The sequence below is a fragment of the Semicossyphus pulcher genome, unplaced genomic scaffold (genome assembly GCF_022749685.1).
Source record: "Semicossyphus pulcher isolate SPU_LCO1_2020_fin unplaced genomic scaffold, fSemPul1.0.p SCAF_18, whole genome shotgun sequence".
Classification (NCBI taxonomy): Eukaryota; Metazoa; Chordata; class Actinopteri; order Labriformes; family Labridae; genus Semicossyphus; species Semicossyphus pulcher.
The window spans coordinates 20984263-21011639 of record NW_027211691.1 but is presented as its reverse complement, the minus strand read 5'-3'; the positions used below and the strand labels follow the sequence as shown (position 1 = coordinate 21011639).

Sequence of the window (27377 nt, the reverse complement as noted above, 5' to 3'; positions counted from 1 at the left end):
GACGTAATGCAGGTTGGAACAAATATTTTGTCTGACCATAGAGTTGGTAAAATAATGTTTAAAAAGTCATGGATTTAAAATAGGGATGCACCGATCGATCGGACACCAATCCAAATCTGCCGATAAAGGCTCTAGTTAGGGGTTCAGTGATCGGCCGATCATCTTTCAAAGTGCTGATCACTCCAGCCGATTCCCTGATGTAACAATTATGAGCCACTTTCGCCCAGTAAACATTTTTCTTAAACGTTGTCTATCTGGCACTTTTATCAAATATCTGACTCAGAAGCCGATGTCTCACACGGAGGTAGTCAAGCTAAGGGCTTTAATACAACAAATGCTATACGGCACCTGAAATTAAGGCATCCTGGAGAACACTGTGAGTTTTTACGTCTCACAGAGAACAGGAAGGTTACTGCTAGCAGAGCTTAGCCAAACCCACCCACGCCACTGGCATTTCTTTTTTTTAATTGTGTTGGAGCGCGTCAGTGTCTGTGATCACTGCGGGTCACAGAGCGGTGACGCTGCACCACTGGAGCAGCATCAGCGCATGCTGCAGGATTAGTTAAGTGAAATCAACATCAAGACATTTAACTTAAGTTAAATGTGAGGAAGGTTCAGCAGCTCCTTTGGTTAAAGCCTTAACGGCATTTTGAGAGCTAAGATGAGCTATGTTAGTCAGAGAGCAGAAGCATGTTTGAGGTCACCAAAGAGCCACATTTCATTAAAACTACATTGAACTAAACGTACTACTCTCAAACACAAAGAGGCATCCCATAATAACCACCCCTCTCCACACTTCACCTCGACACGGATCCAGATTAGATTAAGTTGCACATTGTAGCCACTGAAGCTACGTTACCGATTAAATGGTTTTCCTCCCAGCGTGGATGCTGTGCCCTGATTTACCCTTGACACGGGAAGGAGCCTTGCAGGTCAGATCAAGGTGGACATTTTTACATGAGGTTTGCATGCAGTAAACATAGTGCACACAACCTGCGTGACCTGCACTGCCGGGACTCAAGGATTTTAATGTTATTTGTTTAAGATGTTAATTAAAGTTCTGAGGAAGAGCACAGCTTCGATTCAGACTGAGGAGCAGAAAGTAGAAAGTCATATTGATGCCAGGAGTGAGTTAACCAGGATCTACAGTATTATTTTTATATTATTAGAGGAAAAAAAGAGAAGTTTGCTCATAAACGGCGACATTTTGGATACAGTGATTCATACTGACACAGATCGACCTACTTTCTAAAGACAGGTAATCATCCGGTAATGTTACTTTGATATTATACTTTCTCATTCGAGTTATTTTTATTGATTAGTTATCTTTAATTTTGGCTGTTAGGACTACAAAGTTGTCTCTTTTTGGGGAAACATATTGATGATTTCAACATACTTGATGTTGTGCTGCATATGTCTGTCATATAGAGGTCTGCTAGAATGATGAGGGGCTTTATTATCCACAGAGGAGTGTGTGTGTGTTTACACTTGTATTTCAGGATGTCTTATTGGCGATCTTGTAATGATTTTGTCTGTGTACACAAGTTCATACCTATTGAGGGTTGGGAATTCAAATTGTGTTGATTTTGGACATTTGACAATAATGATGGACATTTGTGTTCATGTTTGTGAGGTTATGTGTGCACATGCCGCCCACTTAGAGATGATTCATTCTGTTGATTGGGTACCATGTTGCCCTAAGGACGTATATGATGTTGTGTGTTTTGCGAGCGTGTGTGTGCGTACTATATCACTCAAAGCAGATGCTGATGACACTGTGCTTTGGCTTCAAAAAATTTTTGTTGTATCATTTTATATTTTGATGTACATTTTGCTCTGCTACATGTTTGTGTGTGGTGTGAGAAAAGAGGAAATATAGCCTGCACACTTTCTCAATGCCACAAAAAGTTTAAGAGGCTAATCACAACATTTCGACGCTGTAGTCTTCCTATTGACCTAGCCTATATGTGTGCAAGTCTATGGGTGTGGCTCCCAGTTTTTAAAGAACTATCACCTGAAGAAGACAATTGCGTCGAAACGTTTTGATAAGCCTATTAAACTTTTTGTGGCGTTGAGCAAGTGGGCTCTTCTTTTTTCTGCTGCTGTTTTTTGATTGTCCTGCACCTACGTGATGTGTGCATAACAACCCTTCTTCAAGTACTGACAGAAAACAAATCCACTCACAATACCTGAGTATTGTCTCCCTATTAAGGGATTCGGCTCAAACAAGCATCAGTACATATTGACCTACTTAACATGACTACTATATGTTCCTGATTTTGTAATTCTCTCTCTGTTTTAATTCCTTTCCGGTGTCTTCTTTGAATTTAGTTTTGTCAACCTCTGTCTGCTGTAGGTAATCGCCTGTGAGCAACAGCTCGACTCCACCTACGATGCTCGATGTGATGTCTGGTCACTCGGCATCACCGCCATAGAGCTGGGAGATGGAGACCCGCCCCTGTCTGACCTCCACCCTATGAGAGCCCTTTTCAAAATACCCAGGTGAGCCTCCATTGCACCTACACAACCATCTATCCTCTTTATCGCTTTGGTTTAGGCTTATGTTTTAGGTTGATGCCCTAAACCCTGGTGTTCATCAGGTTTTCTCTTGTGCGAACAAGTTAGCCATTTTCCTGCCCTAGTTTCATTTAATAAATTGTAAACCTTTAGATGCTCATGTCCTGCTTTCATAAAACTTAGGAACTAAAACTAAAAGTTGTAATTATGAATACTTTAGAAATAAGTTGGGACTTGTTTTACTATTTGTAGGTCACGTTTTCACAACAAGATGTATTTGTCTCCACATAATTTAATGTTTGGATACATTAACCGCCCTCTTTATATTCATCTCTCTTATTATTTTTCTGTAGCCTTTAATTTGATATAAATGATTAATGCCAATGTCAAAATACAGAAACAAAGCTGTTTTTATCGTCTCGACTTCTTCCTCTCTCTTCACTTAAAGATGGTGACTTCATAATTACAACCTATCGGCTGAAAAATCACAGCACCCACTGAGAAATTGAAAGCAAGCATGTTTTGTATCGTAGTAAACTGGCAACAACTTACCAAAGTAGAACAACAAGCATGAGCACTTCTCGTCTGCATCTCCAAAGTTGAGGGAGCAGCATTTAGGAAGATAATTTTGTAGCTTTGTGACAAGTTGTAACTGCATCAGGTTATTATTTACTAAACCCACAATTTTCACATACTTTCAAGTTCAAACATTTTTCTTTACCTTCCACACAACTTTTGGTCATTTGAACTTTCTTTAGCTTTCATACTCTTCACATCTAGAAAGCTGAAACTAGTGTGATATTTGCTTAAAATATAAACACATTATTATTGTTTTTATGCATTTTCTGTCGTTGGATTAATTTTATTCATTGATTGATAATTTTGTAATGTTTTGTTACTACAACACTTTAAAGATGCAACCTACCAGTGTTCATTTCATTAACGAAAATTAGGATGAAAAATGTTCGTCAACAACCTTTTTTCCATGACGAAGACGAGACGTTGACGAGCTACAAATAGATAGTTGATAATAAAACTCTGATGACACGTATGTTTTGTTTTCGCTGACGAGACAGGACTAAAATGTGCTCACAGAAAAAAGAGCGTGTTGCGCATCATTTGACGCCTCTTCCGCACAAAAAGGAGCGATGACCGGCTGTCTGCTTCAGTCAGACTGTTTAAATGAGCAGGGATGATGAATATATAAAAAGTTTTAACAGTAAATACCAACACTGCTGCTGTAAATAAGGCAAGAGAGGAATGTGCAGTATGTGGTAAATGGTAAATGGACTGTACTTACATAGCGCTTTTCTAGTCTTTGCGACCAATCAAAGCTGCTTTTACACTACATATCATCTTCACCCATTCACACACTGATGGAAGAGGCTGCTACGTAACTGTCAATCAGATATCACATTCATACCCGTTGACTGTGCCACCGGGAGCAGTTTGGGGTTCAGTGTCTTGCCCGAGGACACTTTGACATGTAGCCTGAGGGAGCTGGGGATCGAACCTCCGACTCTACCACTGAGCCACAGCTACTGTAACTGCACGGCTTGATTCTGTGGCTTTACATGCGTAACGTTACTTTCCAGAAGTTTCCATGTACATATAATCTCAGCTGAGGATCTATATTACCCGTGCAGAACATCTTAAGAAAACAATTGATGTAAGGACGGCAGATTGAACCTGTATCACGCTGATTGAATTAGTTTAAAAAGAGGAGTGTTTTGACTAAAAGTAATGGCGAAAATGTGACTTTTTATTGCCTAAAACTGGACTTAAATATTCTGAGTTTTCATTGACTAAAACTAGACTAAAACTATAAAGCGTAAAAATTACTAAAATGTGCCAAAACTAATAAGCTAAAATATCTATATCTAAATATCTAAATCTAAAATAGCAGCAAAAATTTTACACTGCAACCTACACAACCTTAATATAACAGTAGAGGTAAAACAAGGCAATTTTCCATTCACTGCGACACGGTCTTGCAGGATGTAAAGACAGGAGTAATACACAGTAGTTGTACTGCAGTCCAGAACGTCCATCTCCTGCATCCCAACGCAGTGATTTTCTTCTCTGTATACACACACACACACGCTGTCAGCAGACAAAGTACAGCCTTTTCATTTCAAATGGCTTTTTCCTGCTCGCAGGGGTTTATCCATAAACCCCTCCTCTCATGGCACTGATCCCTTTCGTCCTGCTGTGTGGGGCTAAGAGCACAGCCGGCCTTTTTTCATCTGTATGTATTGTTGGCTGAAGGTGGAAAATAATTGTTTATCGTCTCCTGATTCGAGTGCGAGAGCTGCATAAGCACTTACTGTCACTGTCAGCTCCACAGCACAGCACTTTGTCCATCACTGCTCTGAAACGGTGTGCTCCTGAAGACACACACATACACAAACACACACACACACACACACACACACACACACACACACACTGTCCGCTCCTGTGTCACCGCTGTCCTGCGTGTTTGCTCTGGGGGTCACGCTCCCCAGGAGCCGTCACACAGCTTTCTCACAATCTATGTGACTGCTGCAGCCAGAGCTTCAGGCTGTCTGTTCACACTCCTTACTCCCCTCCTCTCTCTGCTCCGGGTTCATTCGTCAAGCACTGTCTCTGAAAAAGCCACGCTGAGGGCATTTATCCGACAGGCATCATGTCTTATTTAATTAGATTATGCTTAAATGGTACCAAAAAGAAAAAGACTTATTTTGACGTGTTTCCCACAATGCCTGAATACATTTGTCGTCCCTTAATGCTGTTATTTACAGGATTTACTACGTAGACCCTGCACAAGACAACACATTATATACACCAGTACAGTCAAATATAACCCCTTACAGTGTTCCTGCAGCACATACTACCTTTTTAATGTTCAGGTTTGGCTTCTCATGCTCCATGTTAAGTAGCTTGCTGCTAGCTCGTTAGCTTGGATTTTTTCACAAAGTCAAGTCATGGCTGTGATGCTAGCTGCACTTTGGATTTAGTCTAAATAAAATATAAGCTAGCTTGGAAGCTAGCTGTTATTAACAAGTAAGTTAACTAGTAATATGACTAGTTGGCTGGGGTTAGATCACACAGGGAATTCCTGCTAGCTACTGCTTGGAATTTAGTCTGAAGGAAATCGAGGTTAGAAAGTTAATTCTCTGTCTTTGTCTGGCTTTCTCTTTAACTCTGTAATAAAGTGATAATCGTAAAGATTTTCATTTAAAATAAATGTCTGTTAAGTCGCTATCTATCGCAGAATGAGGCAACACAATGGTGATTGAGCCTATGGCCCGCTGATGAAAGCCTTTGCATTTGCAGTATTACAGACTGGTTGTCTGTGGCGACTTTCACGTAAAAAAATCGCAAGTGGTGCCCAGTTAGTGACGCGTTTTCCATCAGCCAGCAGTGGTTGGTCTGCCAGAGAGGGTAGGCGGAGCTAAGCGGCTGCATTTCCGCTCTCTGCAAGTGTTGCAAGTAAACAGTAATCTACTATGGCTGAACAAAGAAAAGATGGATGACTACAGATACAACTTCAAAAATAAGTGAAAAGAAAAAGAAACAAATTTGACGCTCAGATGAAGCAAACAGTCTGAAAAGGAAAGCGAGGAAAAATCAAGGGTTACAACCGGAGCCAACCTTGGACGTCACACATGCAGCACTGTCTGGATATCTGGGAAGTGTGCTCTTGCGATTACCGTTTATTGCCATAGGTGCTGCCAAAGAGAACAAAACAGATCTTCGAGATTATCACATTAAAATTAAGACAGAAACGGAGACACGCATTGAGGGATTGGGATGACAGTGAACTCACATAAGTCAAATCCCTGCTCAAAGTGTCACGCTCTGAAGCAGGTAAAAGATTAAAAGTTCTCTCCTAATTATGCCCAAGTGTTAAGATTTAAGCTTTTATCCTTCATTATGTGCTGAAGAGAAGATATGATTAGCCTGCATATTATACAAAGGCAAATTACCACAGAACACAGTGGATAGAAAAACAAAGTTTACTTGGATAAGAGGGGTTCAAACAGGATAGAAATAGAATGCATTCTTTCATATCTATTCAGGGAATTAAGACTTGTATTAGTTATGTTTATAATGTCTAATGTGACCCTGTTTGTCTTCCAGATAAGAAAAACACTTTAATAACCACATCATTAGCAGAACAGACTTCAAATAAATGCCTTTGCTGTCTTTATTGGGTGTGTGGCGTGATAAACAGGAGATGTATGCCCTCTCATTAGACCAATTTATTGCTGCCAGAGCCGAAGTGAAAAAGGCACCGGTGCATTAGCAGGCAGCATTGACTTCCCACCGCTCGCCAGGAACCGTCTTAAATGAAAGCAAAAGGAATTAAAGCAAATTGGCTCATTTGTTCGAGGTCTGTTGGGCCTTGTTTTGCTTGACCCTTTAACAGAGTTTGTCTGTTTAATTGAGCCTTTTTACAGGATACACACCAAGCTTTAAGATGTAGTTTAATTTCTGATATCCAACATAACTGACTGTTGCGTTTCTGCCGTAAAATCCGCTGTATCATTACCACCCTGCTGCACAGGTGGAGGGTCATTTGTTACTGCCTTATGCCAGCGCAGAAACACCTCTGGATGTCTTCGATGATGAATAGTTAAGATTTCACTCCATCGTTCCACTCCGTGCCTCGGCCTTTTGTTCTCCGCCCCCGCCTGCGTAAATCCCATCTCATCTTATCTTTCCATTTATCTTTTTCCATTCCTTTCTTTAACAGGAATCCCGCGCCTACCCTCCACCAGCCCGAGCTCTGGTCAGACGACTTTAATGACTTCATCTGCAAGTGAGTGTGGCTTCTAGTGCCTCTGTGAATAATAGATATTTACAAGGATGGTACACAACCAGCCCCCTTTGAATATCAATCCAAGAAATTCATTGCACTCCGCCTCCGCTGTCTTTTCTTCTTCCTCCCCTACAGATGTCTGATTAAGGACTTTGAGCTGAGACCAAATGTGCTAGACCTCCTCCAGCATGTGTTCATTAAACAGATTGTTGGCAGAGAGAAAATCCTGGCGAAACAATTGATTGAACTCATAGACCTCAACCAACAAATAGGAGTCATTGAGAAAACAAGGTACTGTCCTTTCTATATGTATTTCTGACATATAAGAAGTCGTGCTTCTCCTATTGGTCTTGCAGAATACTCACACACCATAAAGTGATAGATTTTGTTATAAAACTTCCTCCCTGTCAGTGGGTTTCATATGCTAGGCTGCAGCTTAACTTTTGCAGTCAGTATAATCCAAATTACCCTCCTTGCTGGATGTTTTACAAGCCCTGTCACCCCCTCACATAAACAGCAGCTCAATCCTGCTCCAGCTCCACTCAGGGCGCCGGCTGCACAGTATGAGTCAAAATGTTGGCCCAGGAAGTGTGTATTGCCCGAACGGTCATGAAATGTTAATCCTATTTCTGTCGTTTAAGCCATCATGGAAAGACAGACAGACGCAAAGACAGTAATGACAGGTAAAACATGCCTATGTGACCTTTATGCAACAGTAGGAGTAGATGATTATTGGCTTCTTCTTAGTGCCCGCAGAGCTCTTGCTGTAGTTGTGATCGAACATGTATTTGGAATCAACTACATGGGCTGATTTTAGGTTGTAAACATGCTGCCACCCATCATTAACATAGTTGTCTGTCTTGTAACACGTTGTTGTAACTTTTACCTTTGTGTTCTTCTAACCTTTTCTCTCGACTATATGAAAGCAGTCCATTAACCATTTGATGCTGTAGAGTACCCGGGATTATGACCTTCGCTGCTGACTATCTTAAGTAGTTAATGAGCTGAAACATGACCAGAAATCATCAAAGAGTTTCAGATTAATTGATAATTCATAATTTTTAGGGATGGGTATCGTTAGGATTTTATAGATACCGGTATCAATACCGATACTGCTTATCGATACAACTCTCCATTAAGTCTTTATTAGGGTGTCTGATAATGTGCCTCTGGAAGGGGAGTTGTAACTGGGGTTAAGGGCTGTGGTCATCTTCCTACAGTAACAACACTTAACATTAACAGTAAATGTAGTAACAGTAGCAATCATTAGCGATACAAAAATAGTTTTCTGGCTGTCATTGCAACTCAAAATTCACACTTAGACGAGCTGTCAGATACTAGCGAACCTAAACCAACTGGACTCCACCGCAGTGAAGTAAATCTTTTACTATATTTTTGCACTTAGAATCTTCTTAAACAGCGCCAGAACAAGGTCCATATTTAACAAGAGAGGTCGCTTCTTAATCAATGCTTTTACAGGAGGGATGTACCCGCAGACGTCTGTGTCTGTGTTTCTCTTACGAGCATGTGTAGAGAAGCTGCTCGCGACAGGAGAGGCAGAGGCAGCAAGCTAACAACAGTGACAGAATAACTTCTGGCTTATTTATAAAAAATCTGGGTTTTAACTGCGTTTTTAGTTTGGATAATCCCATCTGAAGCATTGCCATCGGACCCACCTGGACTCGTCATCACTAGGGGTGATGGATGCCAGCTACGTTAGAATGAAAAGACAGAATGTTAACTTTAAATACCATTAGGAGCACCGTTTGTACATGAGCTTATCGGTACTTTCAGTACTGACCAGTCACGTACCGGTATCAAAAAATGATGGTTCTCGATACCCATCCCTAATCATAATACATCTCTCTGATGTGGCTGGAAATCAGATGTAATCATCCATGGACGCCTCTGTGTACAGTTTCCACAGTAGATACACTTTACAAGTAAGCAGACATCACACGGTTGGTGTACTGAATGATCTGATCTGCTAGTGAAGCAGATTTAACATGGATTAAGATGTGATGTATTTCAGTCAGGTTTCTGCACTTGGTTTAAGTTTGCTTATTCATAGGAGTCTTGCAGGAGAACGGGAACTGCATATTGGTGGACCCTATATTTAATGAGCAGGGCTATAACAGCATTATATTTACATTTAGATCTTTATCTAGTTGAAGTGCTGATTGAATTTACATTGTGTCAGGGTTTGTATTAAGAGACGGGATGTTCCGTTTTGCCTCAGCAAATACCATGCACTGCTACAGTATGTGCACATATTGAATTGAATTTAGATTACCAACGTTGTCATGTAGAGCATATACATTGCTTGCTTTGCTCAGCAAGAGACCTGATTGAGACTCTTGTGAGTTGTAGGCATGAACGCATTCACACTAAAAGAGGAAGCCACATGAAGGCGCCGAGTGACCCAGATGAGGTGGAGGACCTCGCCACTCTAGAAGTTCTAGATGAGGTAAAAACAACAAAGCACTGTTTATGTCTCAATAACAAACCATTCTTTTTATTCATGAGGGCAGAGCTGCTCTCACAGTCGACAGAAGATCCTCTGTATTCTGTAAAACTAGTTTTTGGATTTCCTTTTTTTGTACACCCCGTGAAGATGTTTTGTGTTATGAAGTTGTGGAAATTTGCTTGCTTATCAAATGACCCTTCACTAAGTCCCGCCCCCTTAGTTACTGTTGCTACACCTGTCAAGCTTTTGCATCGGCATGTAAATATTATGGCATTTTCAGCTACAACAGTGAGAGATGTTCCAAGGGAAATAATAGCAAATTTAGTTCCCAAATATCAGAGAGAAGTCGACAGACCACGACAATTCATGTTAAGGACAATCATATACAGGAACAGCAATGTTCTTGCACAGCAGGGTAAGTCAATATATTGTTTTATTTTAAGCTAATGTTTAGTTATGACCCCCTATAACTTCCATTATCTAATATGTTTTAGCCCGTTGCTAGCAAAACTAAACTATCCCACATTTTGTTTAAAGCGCGTCAGGATACTGCTCGCATATCGTGGGCTTGATCCGTAGACTGGATCTCCTAAAGGCACAACGGGAAAGCCCGACAAAATCCTGCAGAAGTTTGCCACAACAATGGCGTGGTAAAGTAATGGCTGTTACGATATCATCAGTGGTGGTAGCAAAGACCAGACAGGGTCGCAAGCAGAGACCAGTTGATTGTCTTCCACAATTTTTAATCTCTTTAATCTCTCCTCTCGAGTGTTTGGCTTCGGAAAAGCGAAATTTCTCCCTGCTCTGAAAGCTTGACAGGCCTCCTGCACCTAGTTACAGTTGCTAACATAGGATTGGACAGAGGCCGTTCAAGGGAGGGGCTTAGCGAAGGGTCAGTTGCATTCAGGGTATGCTAAATATACAAACAAGAACATTCAGCATCATTTTCCTGGATTACTCAGGTTGGTCCATAGAACAACTACAGTGAGAAATGCACAGCAGCATCTGTTGCACAAATAACATTTAGAGCAATTCATCAAATCTGAGCGCTGCATTGACGTATTGAATGATACAATCAGTCTCAGTTGCCAGCGGATATTTTCAACATCTTTCAAGATGAGGAGCTCTGTTGGTATGAGGGAGGCGGCGCCGCCCCTGCTGTTGTTGATGTACCTGTCCAGGCAGCGAGAAGACAGCAGATTAATCACCATATGACATGAAGATAATACATTGACGTAACAGGCGTCACAGGCCTTGACTTGAGGCAGGACGCGAGCTAAAGTACCGCTTGTTGTCTCTCATGAAACGCTTCTGACAATGATCTAGGTATTAATTTGTTGTACCTGTTGTGTGAATCATGCTCGTTGCTTTTTTCAGAACACAGTCACAGAGCAGCTTCAGGGCCGCTATGGAAGAGATCAGATTTACACGTATGTGGGAGACATCCTCATCGCAGTCAACCCTTTCCATAAGATGGAGATATACACTCCTCAGGTCTGTGCTCATATAGATTTCTGTGTTTCTTTTCTGCACCTGTGCTTGTACATGTGGTCAATAATGCACTGAATGTAGCCCGGCGTATCTCATTAGTGCCTCTGCAGTTCTTCACTCGGCTGCATCCCATTTAGCCTCACCTCCACACACAACACTGCACCTGTTTCCCTTCCTCTGCCATACCTCACTGACTTTGTTTTCAATCAATCATTATGTTTTCTTTGCCTCAAGTTAGCAGCCGTTTTCCCTCTCCTCCCAGAACAGAAAGATAATGTATTGTAAGGTCATACTGTCAAACATTTGTATTCATGAAATGGTTTACATGTTTAAAGTCCTCTCATTCTTCTCTTCATAGTATACTAAGATATACATCGGAGCAAAGCGCACAGCTAACCCGCCACACATCTTCGCTGTGGCAGATGTTGCCTACCAGTCCATGGTGTCATACAACGCAGATCAGGTCCGTCTTAACTAATGGACTGAAATGACCTTTACACTGTGTTTTGTTTTTATTATAAGCTTCACAATCGTCTTTGTGCCTCTCTGTGAGCAGTGTGTTGTGATCAGTGGGGAAAGTGGAGCTGGCAAAACAGAGAGCGCTCATCTGTTAGTGCAGCAGCTGACAGTTCTTGGGAAGGTGAGTCATAAATTGTCTGTGGCAGAGGTATATTATTAAAAAAGCAATTTAAAACCACACAGAATCAAACAAATATAAACATGAGGAAGTAAGTATACTGATGCTGCAAGCAAAAAGGTAAACAATAATGACATTGTTCAACCTTCAGGTGAACAGGCGTTATGGTGGTTGAAAAGTTAAAGCCCCCCTCCAGTGAAGATCAAGTGTTTAACCTTGTAAACATCTCCATGTGGTGTTCTTCATGTGCTACAAGACATCACGTGACCAACACGTTGGCAGGTTTGAGACGTCACAAACCTAAGGAGCTGTTAATGGACGGGGTGACGCTATGCATATCATTATGTGTAACCTATGGCAACCACTTTGCCGATGCGCAAGCCAGCTGTAACACTCAACTACTAACTACTACTACTAATTACTACATTTAAAGCTCGCTAAGTTTCAACAAGTTGCCACTAAACGATGGCAGAAACGTGTTTTGTTTTCACGACGGAGGGGGCGGTTGGAAATGTGCTTAGTGGGCGGGGACTATGCAGATTGGGGAATTTTTGATGATGGAGAAGATGCCTTGGGAGGATTTTTAAGGTCATTAAACGTATTTTGCAGAAAAAACATATCAGACACAATTTATTTTTTCAAGTAGAGCATTTTATATGATTTAAAACATGACTGGAGCCGGTCCTTAAGACCATTAACTTATGTTTTTTCCTAGGTGAGTGACCAAGGTATAAGCAGGATAATACCCCATGAGGTGTCCATTATGGGGAATTAATGGCATCAACATCTTCCATTAACTCCTGATAGTGGACCCTGGTTGGGTTTTATCCCTTACTTAACAGTCAGCTGTAAGAGGTCAAGAATATTTCTCAGACTGACAGGATATCAGAAAATAATATAGTCTGCATAGAAAATATAACAGGACAGAACTACAGTGTTCCGGTTTTATGTGTGTGTCCTCTCTTGCCACCTGTGCACCTACAGCCAACTGTGGGTATTTAGAAAATCAATATACTGTATAAAATGCTCTGTCAAGGCAATTTCAGCGTCCGATAACTAGTGTGTTTGCCGCTCCAGCTGATGCCAGACTGGATCTGCCAAGTGATTGAAAAGACAGCTCCATTATAATTCACTTTTAGCAATACAGGAATGAAATAAGAAATGTCAGTATCACATGTGACAGGTGTAATTAAAAGGCACATGTTGGGAACGCATGCATAGTTTCTTGAAAAAAAGATTGCTTCCACTATATCGATATCTCAGTTACTAAGCAGGAATAATGTTTTATTCAGGCCAATAATCGGACGCTCCAGGAGAAGATCCTGCTCGTCAACAGCCTGGTGGAGGCTTTCGGGAATGCCTGCACCGTCATCAATGACAACTCCAGCCGCTTTGGCAAGTACCTGGAGATGAAGTTCACCTGCGGAGGAACTGTGGTCGGAGCGCAAATATCCGAGTACCTGCTGGAGAAATCCAGAGTCATCCACCAGGCCGTGTACGTATCATCCTTGTTCCATCAGGACACTTGGCACTGTTGTGACCTTCATTTGACAAAAACATCCATATATATTTAAATTACATCAGGTTATTTATTCAGCCTGCTGGTCAGGGATCAGTGTGTGTAATGGACTCTGTCTTTGACGTTCACTTCTGCATCTGAAACTGGTGGCATTCGCCTCCAACCTGCACTCCAGTCAATCCATCTTTACTTCTTATCGTGTGTCTGGGGAACGGAGGGGGTCAAGTGGAGGGGCTAGCTTATTTCCTGTTTGATCAGAGATTGTGCTGTTGCAGGTATCCTTAGTGGAACTTCAAAGGCAGACTCAATTACTGTGTTAGAAACAGACACACAGGTCGAAGGTTTTGATTTGGCTGCAGGCATTGTGTGTAGCTACAAACATCTTAAGCCTGTTTTAAGATACTAATTCTGGAGGGATTACAAACATGATTAATAACAGGGACTTTTTTTATGCTTCAAAGAGAAAATCATACTTAATTTCCTCTGTGGTACACTTGTGTTTTTGAGATTTATTGAGAGCTATGTCCTGCCGTTGTCCTATTAAGCTTTTAGCCTCTGTCGTTTCCTGCTTCTTTATTGTCTTTCATATGATAAAAGATGATTTATATGAAATCCTTGCATGTCTTACGCTCTAAAGACCTGAATTTTCCAAGCTACATCTGTGTGTTTCCGCAGAGGGGAGAGGAACTTCCACATCTTCTATTACATTTATGCAGGCCTGGCTGACAGGAAGAAACTAGCCCACTACAAGCTCTCCGACAGCAAAGCACCTAAGTAGGTTTGATGTTCCTTAGCCCTACTCTTGTACATTGTTATTGTCTCCTCACACAGCTGACCTCCTACTTTCCGCGAGCGCAGCCCTGATCTTTTTGTTTCCTCTGTGATCTGCAGGTATCTGTGTAACGAGCAGATTAAACTGGGGCCTGACATCGTGAGCAACAGCTTCTACAAGGAGCAGTTTGATGCAGTGGAGCAGTGTTTCAAAGTCATTGGATTCACCCTGGAGGTACAAACTGCTGCATTAATTACTGGGCACCAAGCTGAAAGCGGCCTTCCCTCAAGGTTTACCAGAATAACCTTCATCCTAACATTCACACAGACATTGTCTTACAATCCTTTTTATACAAGAAAGGAAGAAAATCAGTGTAGACAACATGTAAACAATTATGTTTATAAGTGGGCTTTCAAAAAACACGAGAAAAGCTTTAGTACATGTTGTTCATCATGGCTCACATGAGCATGAAGCTGCAGGCACATGTAGACAGTCAGCTGTCGGCATTGTGAAGGCTAATGAGGCCCAGAGAACTGATTGCCTCTGGGATCCGCACGTCAATAGTACTTATCCTGTAATCACTTGGCAGTGCTGCAGAAACAACCTACTTCTTGTCTTGCATGAAATCAAAGGTTGTATGAAGAGGATCTTTGAGGCACGTTTATCTGTTTTTGAAACGTGGTTTTCAGACAGATACTGCTTATTCTTGCATGAGTTGACAGATATATAAATGTCCTCCAAATGTGAATAAAGGCTTTAATTTAATGTAAACTTTCAAATCATACATGTGTTGACATTTCTGGTGCTCAGCTCATCACATTATGATATGTCAAACCTATTTGTTTCTCATTTAGATATAAGATTTGAATGAAATTGTTCTCTAACTAAGCTCATGCTAGCTAACAAGCTTGTATATTTATTCAAAACAAACCATTGTCATCAGGACCGGAAATAAAACATAAAGTCCTCTAAAACTTTAGCCTTCATAGTTCTCACATGCAACAACTGGGGGACCAAATTGCTCCTAAAGGGCCAGTTCGCCAATTTTCAACCTCAGTCCTATCATGCTATTATGGGGAGCTAATGCCATTATGGTAGGAAAGAAAATGCATTTTTGCTCTGTGCCTTTGGAGGACGCTATTGGAGGCCCTGGAAAACCTCTGCCAGACTACGTAAAACACGTCATCTGGTGGAGGCCAGGGAGCTCACTAGACGATCCACCGGTATATTCTCGTCGTATTTCGGCTTCTATACCGCTCTGAGCCGTTGCCTGTAGCGATCAATGTCCTTGACTGGAAAACGGTAGTATTTCACTCCAGCGTCTCTCGCTGTAAAGTAGTGTGCCTTGTGTTCCAACAGATGGTGATAATACTCTGCCTGCTACAAACTAATGGAGGAAACAAACGAGCCAAGTCGTTGTTAACCTTTACTGCTTCAGCGTCCCGACCGTAGTCAGAAAGCACAGGGGAGACTTATTGGTGTTCTGCTCCAGGGCCGAAGCTGTAGCTAGCTTCGGGGTTAACTCCCGTCACTTTAATACGCAAGCAGCATGCAGCAAGCAAGACACGAGAGCGCAAGTCTTTAGGAGTCGTAGGCTTCACATAACTCGTGCACACACGCTTCCGTTCTCTCTCACTCTCATGCACTTTGCTCTTCCCAAAACAGAGCTACCCTTCTAGTATAAGACCATGCTGCAGAACCGATTATCTCAACACCAACGCACCTCAGAAGCGCTGCATGTACCACTACGTACCCATCACAGTGAATTTGTTCAAACTTGGTTTTGGGGAGAAGTGACAGCCCTATTTCCCAATGACTGCTTAAGTTCATTTTAAAGTTGTGGAACTGAGAATTCATTGTTTGCTCTGGTATTCGAAAATTGTGTGAAGAAGAAAAAAGAGCAATACAGAACTTTTCAAAATTTCCATCTAGGTACAGAAGGTTGTAACATGTACCTGAAGGTATTTGATATCAATGTAATATCAAACTGTGTCCCAGCCTCTAGAGTTTTCTAAATGAAATACCTGTCTGTCTTTTCTGCAGGAGCTGGGCAGTGTTTACAGCACTCTGGCTGCCATCCTCAACTCTGGTGATATCGAGTTTTCTCCGGTTGCCTCAGAGCATCAAACAGACAAGAGCAACATCTCCAACATTTCTGTCCTGGAGAACGGTGAGAGGAGAGAGTGAGAGAGGAGTGGTGTATGAGGATATGAAATCAGCTCTGAATTTCCTGTGCAACACCCCCATTCCTTACTCTCCCTCTTAGACTCCCCTCCATTAAATAAAGACTAGTGCAGTTCTACTGAAACATGATGATTAAACATATATCTGCAGTAGTCATTGTTTACCTCTGCTATTACAATCTCCAAATTTAAGTTACAGTGTTGTTAAGGTTGCACATTTGCACTCCCTGCATGCACTGCTTGCACTCATTCTACCATCCCATTCCTTATCTAATGTCCCCTCAGTGGCTTCACTGCTGTGCATCCGATCAGACGAGCTCCAGGAAGCCCTGACTTCCCACTGTGTCGTCGCCCGGGGAGAGACGATCGTCAGGCCTAACACGGTGGAGAAGGCGGCGGAGGTGAGGGACGCCATGGCCAAGGCGCTCTACGGCCGCCTCTTCAGCTGGATCGTCAACCGCATCAACGCGCTGCTGCGACCCGACAGCAACCTGGGGTGAGAGCAGGAGCAGGAAATGGGATGTGGTGTGTTCCTGAATGCAGAATGAGGTCGTCTTAGAAAGTGTGCATGGATGACAGTACAGTTTGATCGCTGCCAACTCTGCTGAAGAATTTTCTAAAATATCCAGAAAAGTGTAGAAAACAAATTTTTCTTGCTAGCAGCTCTTCGGATGGCAGTGTCAGTCGGTCCACTGCTTTTTTCTAGACTGAAATATTTGAACAGCAATTAGGTGGGCATGAAATGTTGTACATTAAACATTAAACTAACTTCATTAAGTTATACTTAAGTATTTCAGCATGTGGCGGTTGCCATCTCAAGGCCAACATTTTCTTGTCTGCAGTGAGACCAGCCCATAGTGTGCGCCTCTGCTGCACATAGAAATCTAAAGAAGAGTCATTAGGTAGGAGTAAAGATGGCGAGTCAAGCAGGTCACTTAGACTGGACGATATTTGCTTCCAGAATCTTAACACACAGGTGTCTCGCCCTTCTATTGCACCTTTTATGTTAAAGCTTTCACCAGCAGCCAGCTAGTTTAGTTTAGCACAATAAGCAAGATAAACTACTTACCTGGAAGCAAAAGGGGAAATTATGTTTATTTAGACTTTGATTAAAAAATTAAAAAATTAGAAGGAAAAAAATACCTGCTGACTTATTGGTCGTACAGATATGCAACTTGTAACTAGAGTCTATAACCAGAGAATGCTTCACTTTCAGAGGTCGAATGGCGAAAAGGCAGAAACCACTATTTTTATAACCACGATTTTATAGGTAGAGGTTTGACAAGCGTCGCCCTTTTTTTTTTTGTTTGTTTTTAAGATTATTTTTTTGGCCTTTTTTGGCTTTATTTTTTTATAGGACAGCTGAAGATAGACAGGAAATGTTGGGAGTAGAGAGTGGGGGATGACATGCACAAATGATCGGCAGACCGGGAGTCGAACCTGCGATCAGTGCGACGAGGACTGTAGCCTCTGTACATGGGGCGCCTGCTCTACCGACTGAGCTAAACAGCGCCCCGCGTCGCCCTTTTTTTCACTGATAATATTTGCTTATGTGTTCTTTGGAGAGGCTCAACTACAGGGGACATTTGACACAAATAAAGTAAACATAAACGTATTTCAGTGAACCGACATTTGCATTTTTCTTCTTCTTCAGAGAGGAGGACAAGGGCTTGAACATCGGCATCCTGGACATCTTCGGCTTCGAGAACTTCAAGAAGAACTCTTTTGAGCAGCTCTGCATCAACATCGCCAATGAGCAGATCCAGTTCTACTTCAACCAGCACATCTTTGCTTGGGAACAGGTAGAGTCTTCATCATCCACCCTAAACTATGACTTATATCAAAGAACACTTCCAATTGTGCTTAAACGCTTCCTGGAAAGCAGTCTATATGCATTCTTCACCTTGGTACTGCCTCATTTCCATCTAAATGGTGATACCATGTCATCATTTGTCACTGCGAGCTTTAAGAGAGACGGCAAGGGTAAAATATGCTGCCGTCTTTATTTACGAGAGAATGAGGTCCGTGATTCTCCCTTTATGCACTGTCGTGGGTGTGTTTCGCCTTGAGGGGGCAGAGAATGGTTTGCTAATGTTAAATGATTTGGTCTCACCCATGGAGAGGAGCGATAAATCATCCTAAACGAGGGTCAATTAGGAGTTGGAGACAGTTTGCGTTTGACTTAATCTCACTCTTGGGTATTGTTGGCTCCAGGCCCAGACATACATTTGTCCTATACTGCCTCCGTATATACTCAGCATGAGGGAATTGTGGTGAGCTCTGAGGTTTATAAACGTCACATCTACAGTGAAATAAAGCAGATTTAAAGAAACATAAACGTGTGCAAAAGTTGTATCACTGACTCATATTCATCCCTCCTTCACGCTCATGTTTCCATATGGATTTACAAATGTTGTTACATATTGTACCAATCCGTCAGCATCCCTGCAGATTTCTTAATGCGCCTTGTTTCCTTCACAGCGTGCACTTCATGCTAGAATAAGCACGTTGATTTGATGTTGTTTGTTCCCATTTTGTTCTTTTCTTCCTACAATGGAAGTCTCCAGTAATGTTGCTGAGTCATACTTGCAGCTCAGAGAGTCAGTCAACCTGATGTGATCAGGTTAGCAGAGAACAAAGTCGAGGAGGGAGCTCACTTCGCCCTGTGGGCCGTTTTAATCCAAAGGGGGAAAGGGCAGTGTGTGAACAAGTGTTATATAACATGGGGAAACAAATCCTGGTATTCATTTCAGCCTGTTATTGGTTGGCTGATTATGATGTCAGATGCTTTAAGTTTATTACTCTAAATGTAAAGTTTAGCCTCTGTGAATATTCAAAGCATGGCATTAAAACATAAAGCCATGACAACAGTAAATGGCAAGAAAAAATGTATTACATTTATAATATTACATCAGATTTGAATTAAAATAGTGTTAAGTCATCAAATACCTCAAGTAAGTCAACACAATACTGACTGAGCCGATTTCTCAAGAAGAAAGACCCTTGCATTTGTGGAACCACCAATCTTGGATCCCACTGGCTATAGTCTGACAACGATATAACCTCTGGGGACACCTGTGAACATGCCGGGGCATGTAGCCGGCGGTTAGTGATAAACAACTTCCTTTTCTCTGTGCTTGTTTACAGTCAAAGTTTTTCTTGTGATTTACTTAAATTAACGGGTCTTACCTTTGCTGAAATTTCAACATCATGATGCAGATCAGTTAAAAGTAAAAATGAGGCTTTGTCAGGTCTGTCCTCAAGAGGAGAAGAAAACTACTTTTAAAATGCTCGATTGTTGAACGGAGGTCGGATCGATCATTTCTGATGCATTCGAGGAAGTCGGGAAATCTGAATGCTGAACGGCTTTCGTGGCACAGTGTCAAGATAATTTAACTCCAGTTGAATTTTAGATCTAGAGCGGATTGTTAACTAATAGCATGCAGATGTCTGTTTACAGAGATTAATAAGAAGGTAAATGATCATCAGATAGCCGCTGATGGGAGTAGTGATGTAATCAAGGTGCATTACGTTTCGTTTGCTTTTGCTCTTCACACAGACTGTTTTTTCTGCATCCCGGACGAGCCCCCATTTGTTATGCCCCACCCTAAGGTGGCCCTATGGGGCTAACAACTATCCACATTTGACCCAACAAACTCACAGGAAACACCTTAAAAATGCCAAAACCAAGGGATTTATTATAGACAATACTAACAACCAAATTAACTGAAGGCTAACAAAAGCCACTAGGACACAACAACACAAAATCCCAGTCTGAGAGGCAGAACCCCAGCAGTCCCCACTCCAGAAGCCTCTCTTGATGTTAGTGCTGGTGTCTTAAATAGGGTACTGACCCAAGGCCAGGTGCACTTCATTTGCAATAAGGTTCACCTGCAGAGTTGAGAACAGAAGGGGAGAAGGGACAAACAGAAGAGGAAGCACATACAGCCGTAACACACCACAGCTTACTGACTCTTTCTGTACTAAAAATCCACGCCCCTGCTGTAATGTTAATAGTGATTACTACCACTATCCTGTTCACGGCTGAGGTGGGGCTGGAGGCAGCTGCCATTGGGTGAGAGGCGGGGTACAGCCTGGACTGATTGCCAGTCAATCACAGGGCTGACCATGCCTGAACAAAAAAGAAAATTTGGACCTATATCGAGGAATTAAATAATGTTCTAAAGCCATGATTCTATTCACAGTCTCTGCCTTTTGTGTCCAGGATGAGTACCTGAATGAGGAGGTGGAGGCTCGGATGATCGAGTATGAGGACAACCGGCCCCTCCTGGACCTGTTCTTACAGAAGCCCATGGGGATGCTCTCACTTCTGGACGAGGAGAGTCGCTTCCCACAGGCCACTGACCAGACCCTCGTAGGTCAGTCCCTCCTCAATGACATGTCCTGACAGCTGTTGGTGGATTGCTACTAAATCTATACACAGATTCATGCTCTTTTCGGAGTATTCAGAGAAATACAATCGCTTTAAGATGAGTTGAGAGGTGTAATATAATTAGGAGCTTCAGAGTTAGGAGTTGTTGATTTAGCCTACAGAACATGTCAGTAGTGGCTGCAGGTATTGCTGCAAAAAAAAGTCAACCATTTAAATCATCAGTCAAGAAGACCCAGAGTCAACTGGCATTTTAGTCAGTCTGATATCTACACTTCTATTTTTGAGCTGTGTCAGGTCTCTTCCTCCGAAACCTGGCCATTAAAAGCGGTAAAACACTGAGTAAATCCTGTCCCATGTGCTTGTACGGCTTAGGGAGCTAACCTAAGCTCACTAGCTCGCTGACTAAGATCCTTAATCCAGTTAAATGATCTTCAGAAATGATGGTGACATTACTTAAAACACTTCATAAGTAGCCCGCTGGAAATGTTTTGATGTCTAGCAGAGAGCAGGCTCTTCTGGAAATCTCTGATGACCATGCATCTTACAGGTACAACATGGCTCATGTAGGGTGATGTGCGAGTTTGTGTGGGCCTGAACTGAAACAAAGGAATGAAAAGTCAAAGCAATGTATTGAGTTGCCAAATCTAGTTGGACTTACACGTCTGAGTGTGGTTAGGCCGAGTTAAAGACCAGCTCCACTCATGTTTTAAGACTTAAAACGCTCTGCTTGAAATAATAAATTATGTCTGATGTGTTTTTTCTGCAAAATAAAATCTGCATAGGCCCCGCCCACTATGCACATTTCCAACAGCCCCCTCCGTTGCGAGAACAAAACACGTCTCTGCCATCGTTTAAGGGCAACTTGTTGAAACTTAGCTAGCTTGAAATGTAGTAATTAGTAGTAGTAACATTAACGTTAGTAGTCAGTAGTGAGTTTGAAAAAAATGATGATGACGGTTACAGCTGGCTCACGCATCGCTGAAGTGGTTGCCATTGGTTGCACATAATGATATGCGTAGCGTCACCCCGTCCGTTAACGGGATTGGCTCCTTAGGTTTGTGACGTCTCAAACCTGCCAATCTGAAAACGTGTTGTTCAGCCTGTCCTTGGTACACTGCAGTTCAAAAGCAGACAGGCCCAGCCATGGAGATGACTGCTGATGTTGTCCCTGATATGTCTTGTAGCACATGAAGAACACCACATGGAGATGTTTACAAGGTTAAACACTTGATCTTCACTGGAGGGGGGTCTTTAACAAATGTATTATTTGATATTTTAGATAAATTTGATGATAACCTCAAGACCAAAAGCTTCTGGAGACCAAAGAGGGTGGACCTTGGCTTTGGTATCCACCACTACGCAGGAAAGGTAACTTATATTTGATTGTAGTAATGTTTTAAATTCGTAAAAAACGTTTTATTTGAAACCATGTTGGCCTTCACATATGTATTGTCCCTCTCTGTCGGACTCTAAGGTGATCTACAACGCTGCAGGCTTCTTGGCCAAGAACAGGGACATGCTACCGGCCGACATCATCCTGCTGCTGAGGTCATCAGAGAACGAGCTCACTCGCAAGCTTGTCACCCATCCCCTCACCAAAACAGGTACACTGTAAAGCCATTTTATGCATAAAGGAATTAAAAAGAAGTTTCTGCTACAACATTTAAAAGCATTTACACGCTGCTCTTAACAAATTACACAACACGTACTTTGAGTCACAACAGGCCATTGTTACCTTTTTGAGCGAGGCTTTCCTCTGTTGTTTGCCAGATTTTTGATGTAATAGGTTTGCCTTGGCAGCGAGAGAATCCTCTGTTGGCGGAGCAGGCTGCCAGCTCTGTCAAAATCGAATTACAAATCCAATAATTGCATAATCACTCTCTCAAAGTACTCTTAAAGCTGCCGTATCGAGGGTCACTGTTTCATTCTTAATCAACAGTAGCTCACAGGAAAGGAACAGCTCTGTCCGCCTGTGGTACCTGCTCCACTGAGTCCGTTTTTTACAACTGTTGAAGTTTATACCTGGGTCAGCCAGGACAGTTGGGTTACTTTATTAGTTACATACAGCCCTGTTTCTGCATGATTCCTCCATGTGTGGCTAAGCTAACTCTCCCCTGATCAGTAAGGAAAATCGGTGCTCACTGACTCTCATCCTCCCTTTATTTATTCCACAGGCAACCTTGCCCACACCAAGGGCAAAGGCGTAAACACAATGCGGACCCCGTCACGCACCATCAACTTTGCCAAGGTACTTACAGCGCTGTCTGCATTATCACTGTATTATCTCCGACATCATGAACTTCCCCCTGTGTTATTCTCTCTACCAGTGCCAGGAACTGCTTTCCAGTCACAGTTCATCCTCTCGTGTCTCAGTGTTTTCATTTCTAATCCTTTTGTACTGCAATTAAAACTTTGTATGTGTTAAATGTTGTGTCTTCTTTTCCCCTCTACGCTCTGTCTCTCTCTGTTTCTGCATTTCTTTCGGGAAAGATGGGAGTGCTGACCTTGTACAGTTCTTTTTCTTTCAGTGAGGTAATACACAGAATCCATATAGTTAGTGTTAGAATGGATGTTGTTTTAACCTATGTAAACTCCCTTAATCAATCTAGATGTCCTAAAAAGTACGTCAACATTTTTTATTAGTGTGAGTAAAAGCTAGAGCCTCAGTAGATGTAACATAATTCTCTACTCATCTTGCAGAGCTGGATTTGATCACTATTTACGTTGGTCTTGCTTTGTAGAATGCTAATTAGCACCTCAGCTGCCGTAAAAAGTATGCAATTGTATTTAAGGAATTTGCATTTTTCTTTCCAGAGTAGTATTCTGTTTTGTAAATGATTAAAATCAGAATTTCTTGAAGTAAATTGATCATAACAGCAGCTTGATATTCATGGATTTGCAGCAGGCAGCTTCCCCCAGCCGAAATGTCAACACTGTGTTCGAGAGAGCAGGTGTCACAACCCCCAAAAAAGGCTACTTACTAAAAGAGGTACAACATAACCAGAAGAAAACATGACATTTAGAACCAAAAAGTAAACATGCTCACACCACAACCAGAGGGGAACGTCATCCAGCTTTCTTTCTTTGAAGTGAGACTGAATGGCCATAAAGGGTAAATGCAAGTTTTCTGCAGACTTGAAAACCAAATAAAAGGCCACACATGTCAACAGTTTGATTACATGATCAACATCTAGCTATTTGCACATTTAGTCAAGTATGCTCTAAAATCTACCTTAAAGTCTGCAAATGTTAATAATGTTTAAATAGAAAAATTGCAGGAACTCCTCCATCTTCATTAATCCTCTGATTGTACAGCTCCGGAAAAATAGATCACTGCAAAAATATGTTCTTCTCTGGTTCTTCTATTTATAGGTTTGTGTTTGAGTAAAATGAACTTCTCACTACTTACAAACAAAATATTCTAATTTAGATCTTTTATTTGCAGAAAATGACGACTGGTTTAAATAACCACAAGATGCAAAAAATATATTTTTCAGACTTGGAATAATGCAAAGGAAACAAGTTTGTGTTCATGTTTAAACAAAGAATACTAATGGTTAAACTCAGGAAGAGTTCAGACATCTATATTACCTGGTTTTTGATTACAGCTTTCATGCATCTTGGCATGCTCTCATGCAGTCTGTCACAGTGCTGTTGGGTGACGTTAGGCCGCTCTTGGAGCAGCTCGTCTTTGTCCGATGGCTTGTGACCGTCCATCTTCCTCTTGATCACATTCAGGAGGTTTTCAAAGGGGTTCAGATCTGGATTGGGTCGGCCATGACGTGCAGAGAGAGAAGCTGATTTAAGGAACATTTGAAGTGGTCTCCCCTTATTTTTTCCAGAGCTGTATACACAGTTTAAAAACCCTGTTGGGTCTAAAGCTCTATGATTCATACTTAAATAAAAGTTATTTAAATCTTTAAATTTTGCATGCAAAGCATCCAATAATCAGCTCAGTCAGTTGCCAGTGGCCAAATAAAACTTAATTTAAAAAAACGACGTGACTTCCTTCAGTGAAGTTGTTTAAATTGTGTCGGTAAACGACTGCAGTGCCCGCTGAAGGAAAGCTCCAGGCAGTTTGCTCCCCTAAAAGCAATTGACAGTAGCAACATTTAAATGCAGCCTGTTTGATGAGTTCCTGAATCTATTTCCATTCATCTGCATATGTTAGACAAAAAGCTCATCAAAGGCTCCGCTCTTAAGGGCCACAATGAGCCTTCAGAATGCTGTAAGCAGTAATAGGCTGATGGTTTACTAAAATCTGGTTCCCCCTGGTGTAATAGTGCTGAGAATGAGATGTAGAGCTTCTTTAAATGGTGGGAAATATGTGCGGGATGCAGCCCTTTTTAAGAATAAAGTGTATATATTTCATTTTAATTATATGATATTTAATTGTGTATTACTTTTCTTAAAGTAATAGTTTCAGAAAAGTTGGATTTGTACACTCCGCACTCTTGATTTGGCCCTTTGTGATTTTTGACTATCCAGTTTTATTTGATATTTTGCAGCCTTCTTAAGAATTAAAATTCTCTCTTGAGAGAAATTGCTTGCTTCATGTGCCTCTTGGTGACAAAGAACAAATGCAAACAGTCATACTGAGTCCGCCTTTGAGTCCGTGTCTTCATTTGTCCTTCCTGCTGTGCTTCACTAACCAGTTTGCCTAACATGCATTATACTAAAATGTGAAAGATACATACAGGACTCCATGAATTATTGTGATTATGACCCGTTTTATGTTTCATTGTTCAGCCGGGCGATCCTGCAGACACGCCCTACCACCCCAGAGAAACCACCAACATGAGAACGCAGACTGTAGCCTCCTACTTCAGAGTAAGATCGTTTTCTCTTCTAGTTGTTGATCTTTTAACTCACATTGACATCAAAAGTCATTAAAAGTATAGTTACATAAGCAACTTTATTAATCACCTGCCTGATGGGTTTCTAGTACTCTCTGATGGACCTGCTGTCCAAGATGGTGGCCGGGCAGCCTCACTTCGTGCGCTGTATCAAACCAAACAACGACCGCCATGCCAACAAGTTTGACCGGGAGAAGGTCCTGGTTCAGCTGCGATTCACTGGAGTCCTGGAGACGGCCAAGATCAGACGGCAGGGCTACTCTCACCGCATCCTGTTTGCTAACTTCATAAAGAGGTCAGCTTTACACCAGAAAAGAATCAGGAAATATAGATCCTTCTTAATGTTTACTATTTATTTTAACTAGTGTCCGGCTGACTAAACTGCCCATTGCAGGTACTACATCCTGGCTTTCCACGCTGACGAGGAGCCGGCTGTGACTCCAGAAACATGTGCTGCAATACTGGAGAAGGCCAAGCTGGAGAACTGGGCGATGGGGAAGACTAAGGTTAGTAGAGATATCTTTTGTGGTAATCTCGAAGATCTCAGTTTCGTTCTCTTTGGCGGCACCTGTGGCGATAAACAGTCATTGCGGGAGCACACTTCCCAGATATCCAGACAGTGCTGCATCTGTGACGTCCACGGTTGGCTCTGGTTGTACCTTAGACGTACCTTATGAATCCCTAATGAAAAATTCAATGTTTTCACTCTGTTATTAGAAACATGCTACACACACATGCACAAACAGGACCCTGTGGACATGCATTAATGGAGAGATGTCAGCACGAGGGGGCTGCACATGGACATGCGCCCCAAGCAGTGAGGGATTTGGTGCCTTGCTCAAGTGCACCTCGACAGTGCCCAGGAAATGACACGGCACCTCTCCAGCCACCAGCCCCTATTTCCATGCTAACTCTGTACTAGGACTTGAACCAGCCACAACTTCCCAAGCCAAGTCCCCACAGACTGAGCTGCCGTTTACACCAACAGCCTCCCAATAGCACAAACAAAAAATAAAGCCTATATGATTTTGTTTTGATTACACAGTCTGATTATTTTACCCACATTAAAGCCATGAGCCTTGCATATTAAGATTCCACAAATCTGCAAACATGAAGTAGATAGAAGTAGTGACATTACTGTGAGACACTGGATTGTGTACCTTTACTGAGGGGAGGCTGCAGTACTTGCTTGTGCTCTTTTCTAGTGCTGTCTTGAAGCAAGCAATTCACTAACTCTGTAGTTAATCCTGTAGAGGGGATTAAAAATATGAATTTTACATGGTAATAATTAAGTGTTTCATGTGTCCCCACTCTCAGGTGTTCCTTAAATACTACCACGTTGAACACCTGAATCTGATGGTGCAGCAGGCCACACAGCGCATCGTCCTGCTGCAGGCGTACGTGAGAGGCTGGCTGGGAGCAAAGCGATACCGGCGGATATTAAAAGAGCGAGAGCAGAGTGCTCTGGTGCTGCAGTCAGGTTAGTAAAGTGCACGCTCTGTTATGTGCTAGAAAAAGTTATCAAGCAATGTTTCTGATTTTTGATTCACACCCTGCAGCTTACAGAGGCCATAAAGCTCGGAAGAGGGTGGCTGACGACAAAAGCAAAGTGAAGTTTGAGGCCTTCATCATCCAGTTTCAGGCTGGTAAAGACAATCTGAGATGCTTACAGTTATACAACATATTCTAAGCTTGGTTTTTATTTAATTAATTAATGTTTCCCTTGTTGTCTTCT

At 41.9% G+C, this 27377-nt stretch overlaps 1 protein-coding gene across 3 annotated transcripts in view; it reads left to right on the top strand.

The window, feature by feature from the left end:
- The window catches only part of myo3a (myosin IIIA), a 67547-nt gene that overhangs the window by 24045 nt on the left and 16125 nt on the right, over positions 1 to 27377 (top strand). Inside the window, exons 6-29 of one of the 3 annotated variants that reach the window (XM_069667250.1) lie at positions 2357 to 2502; positions 7259 to 7324; positions 7460 to 7615; positions 7966 to 8007; positions 9695 to 9791; positions 11169 to 11285; positions 11641 to 11745; positions 11839 to 11922; positions 13212 to 13414; positions 14114 to 14212; positions 14330 to 14444; positions 16254 to 16380; positions 16679 to 16889; positions 18048 to 18195; positions 20619 to 20772; positions 22066 to 22154; positions 22261 to 22390; positions 22961 to 23034; positions 23277 to 23318; positions 25536 to 25616; positions 25732 to 25937; positions 26037 to 26148; positions 26960 to 27122; positions 27202 to 27288. In XM_069667250.1, the coding sequence (XP_069523351.1) occupies positions 2357 to 2502; positions 7259 to 7324; positions 7460 to 7615; positions 7966 to 8007; positions 9695 to 9791; positions 11169 to 11285; positions 11641 to 11745; positions 11839 to 11922; positions 13212 to 13414; positions 14114 to 14212; positions 14330 to 14444; positions 16254 to 16380; positions 16679 to 16889; positions 18048 to 18195; positions 20619 to 20772; positions 22066 to 22154; positions 22261 to 22390; positions 22961 to 23034; positions 23277 to 23318; positions 25536 to 25616; positions 25732 to 25937; positions 26037 to 26148; positions 26960 to 27122; positions 27202 to 27288 (2854 nt within the window). Of the gene's footprint in view, positions 1 to 2356; positions 2503 to 7258; positions 7325 to 7459; positions 7616 to 7965; positions 8008 to 9688; positions 9792 to 11168; positions 11286 to 11640; positions 11746 to 11838; positions 11923 to 13211; positions 13415 to 14113; positions 14213 to 14329; positions 14445 to 16253; positions 16381 to 16678; positions 16890 to 18047; positions 18196 to 20618; positions 20773 to 22065; positions 22155 to 22260; positions 22391 to 22960; positions 23035 to 23276; positions 23319 to 25535; positions 25617 to 25731; positions 25938 to 26036; positions 26149 to 26959; positions 27123 to 27201; positions 27289 to 27377 lie in introns of all 3 variants that reach the window. The other 2 variants (XM_069667249.1, XM_069667251.1) reach the window with 2 other exon arrangements.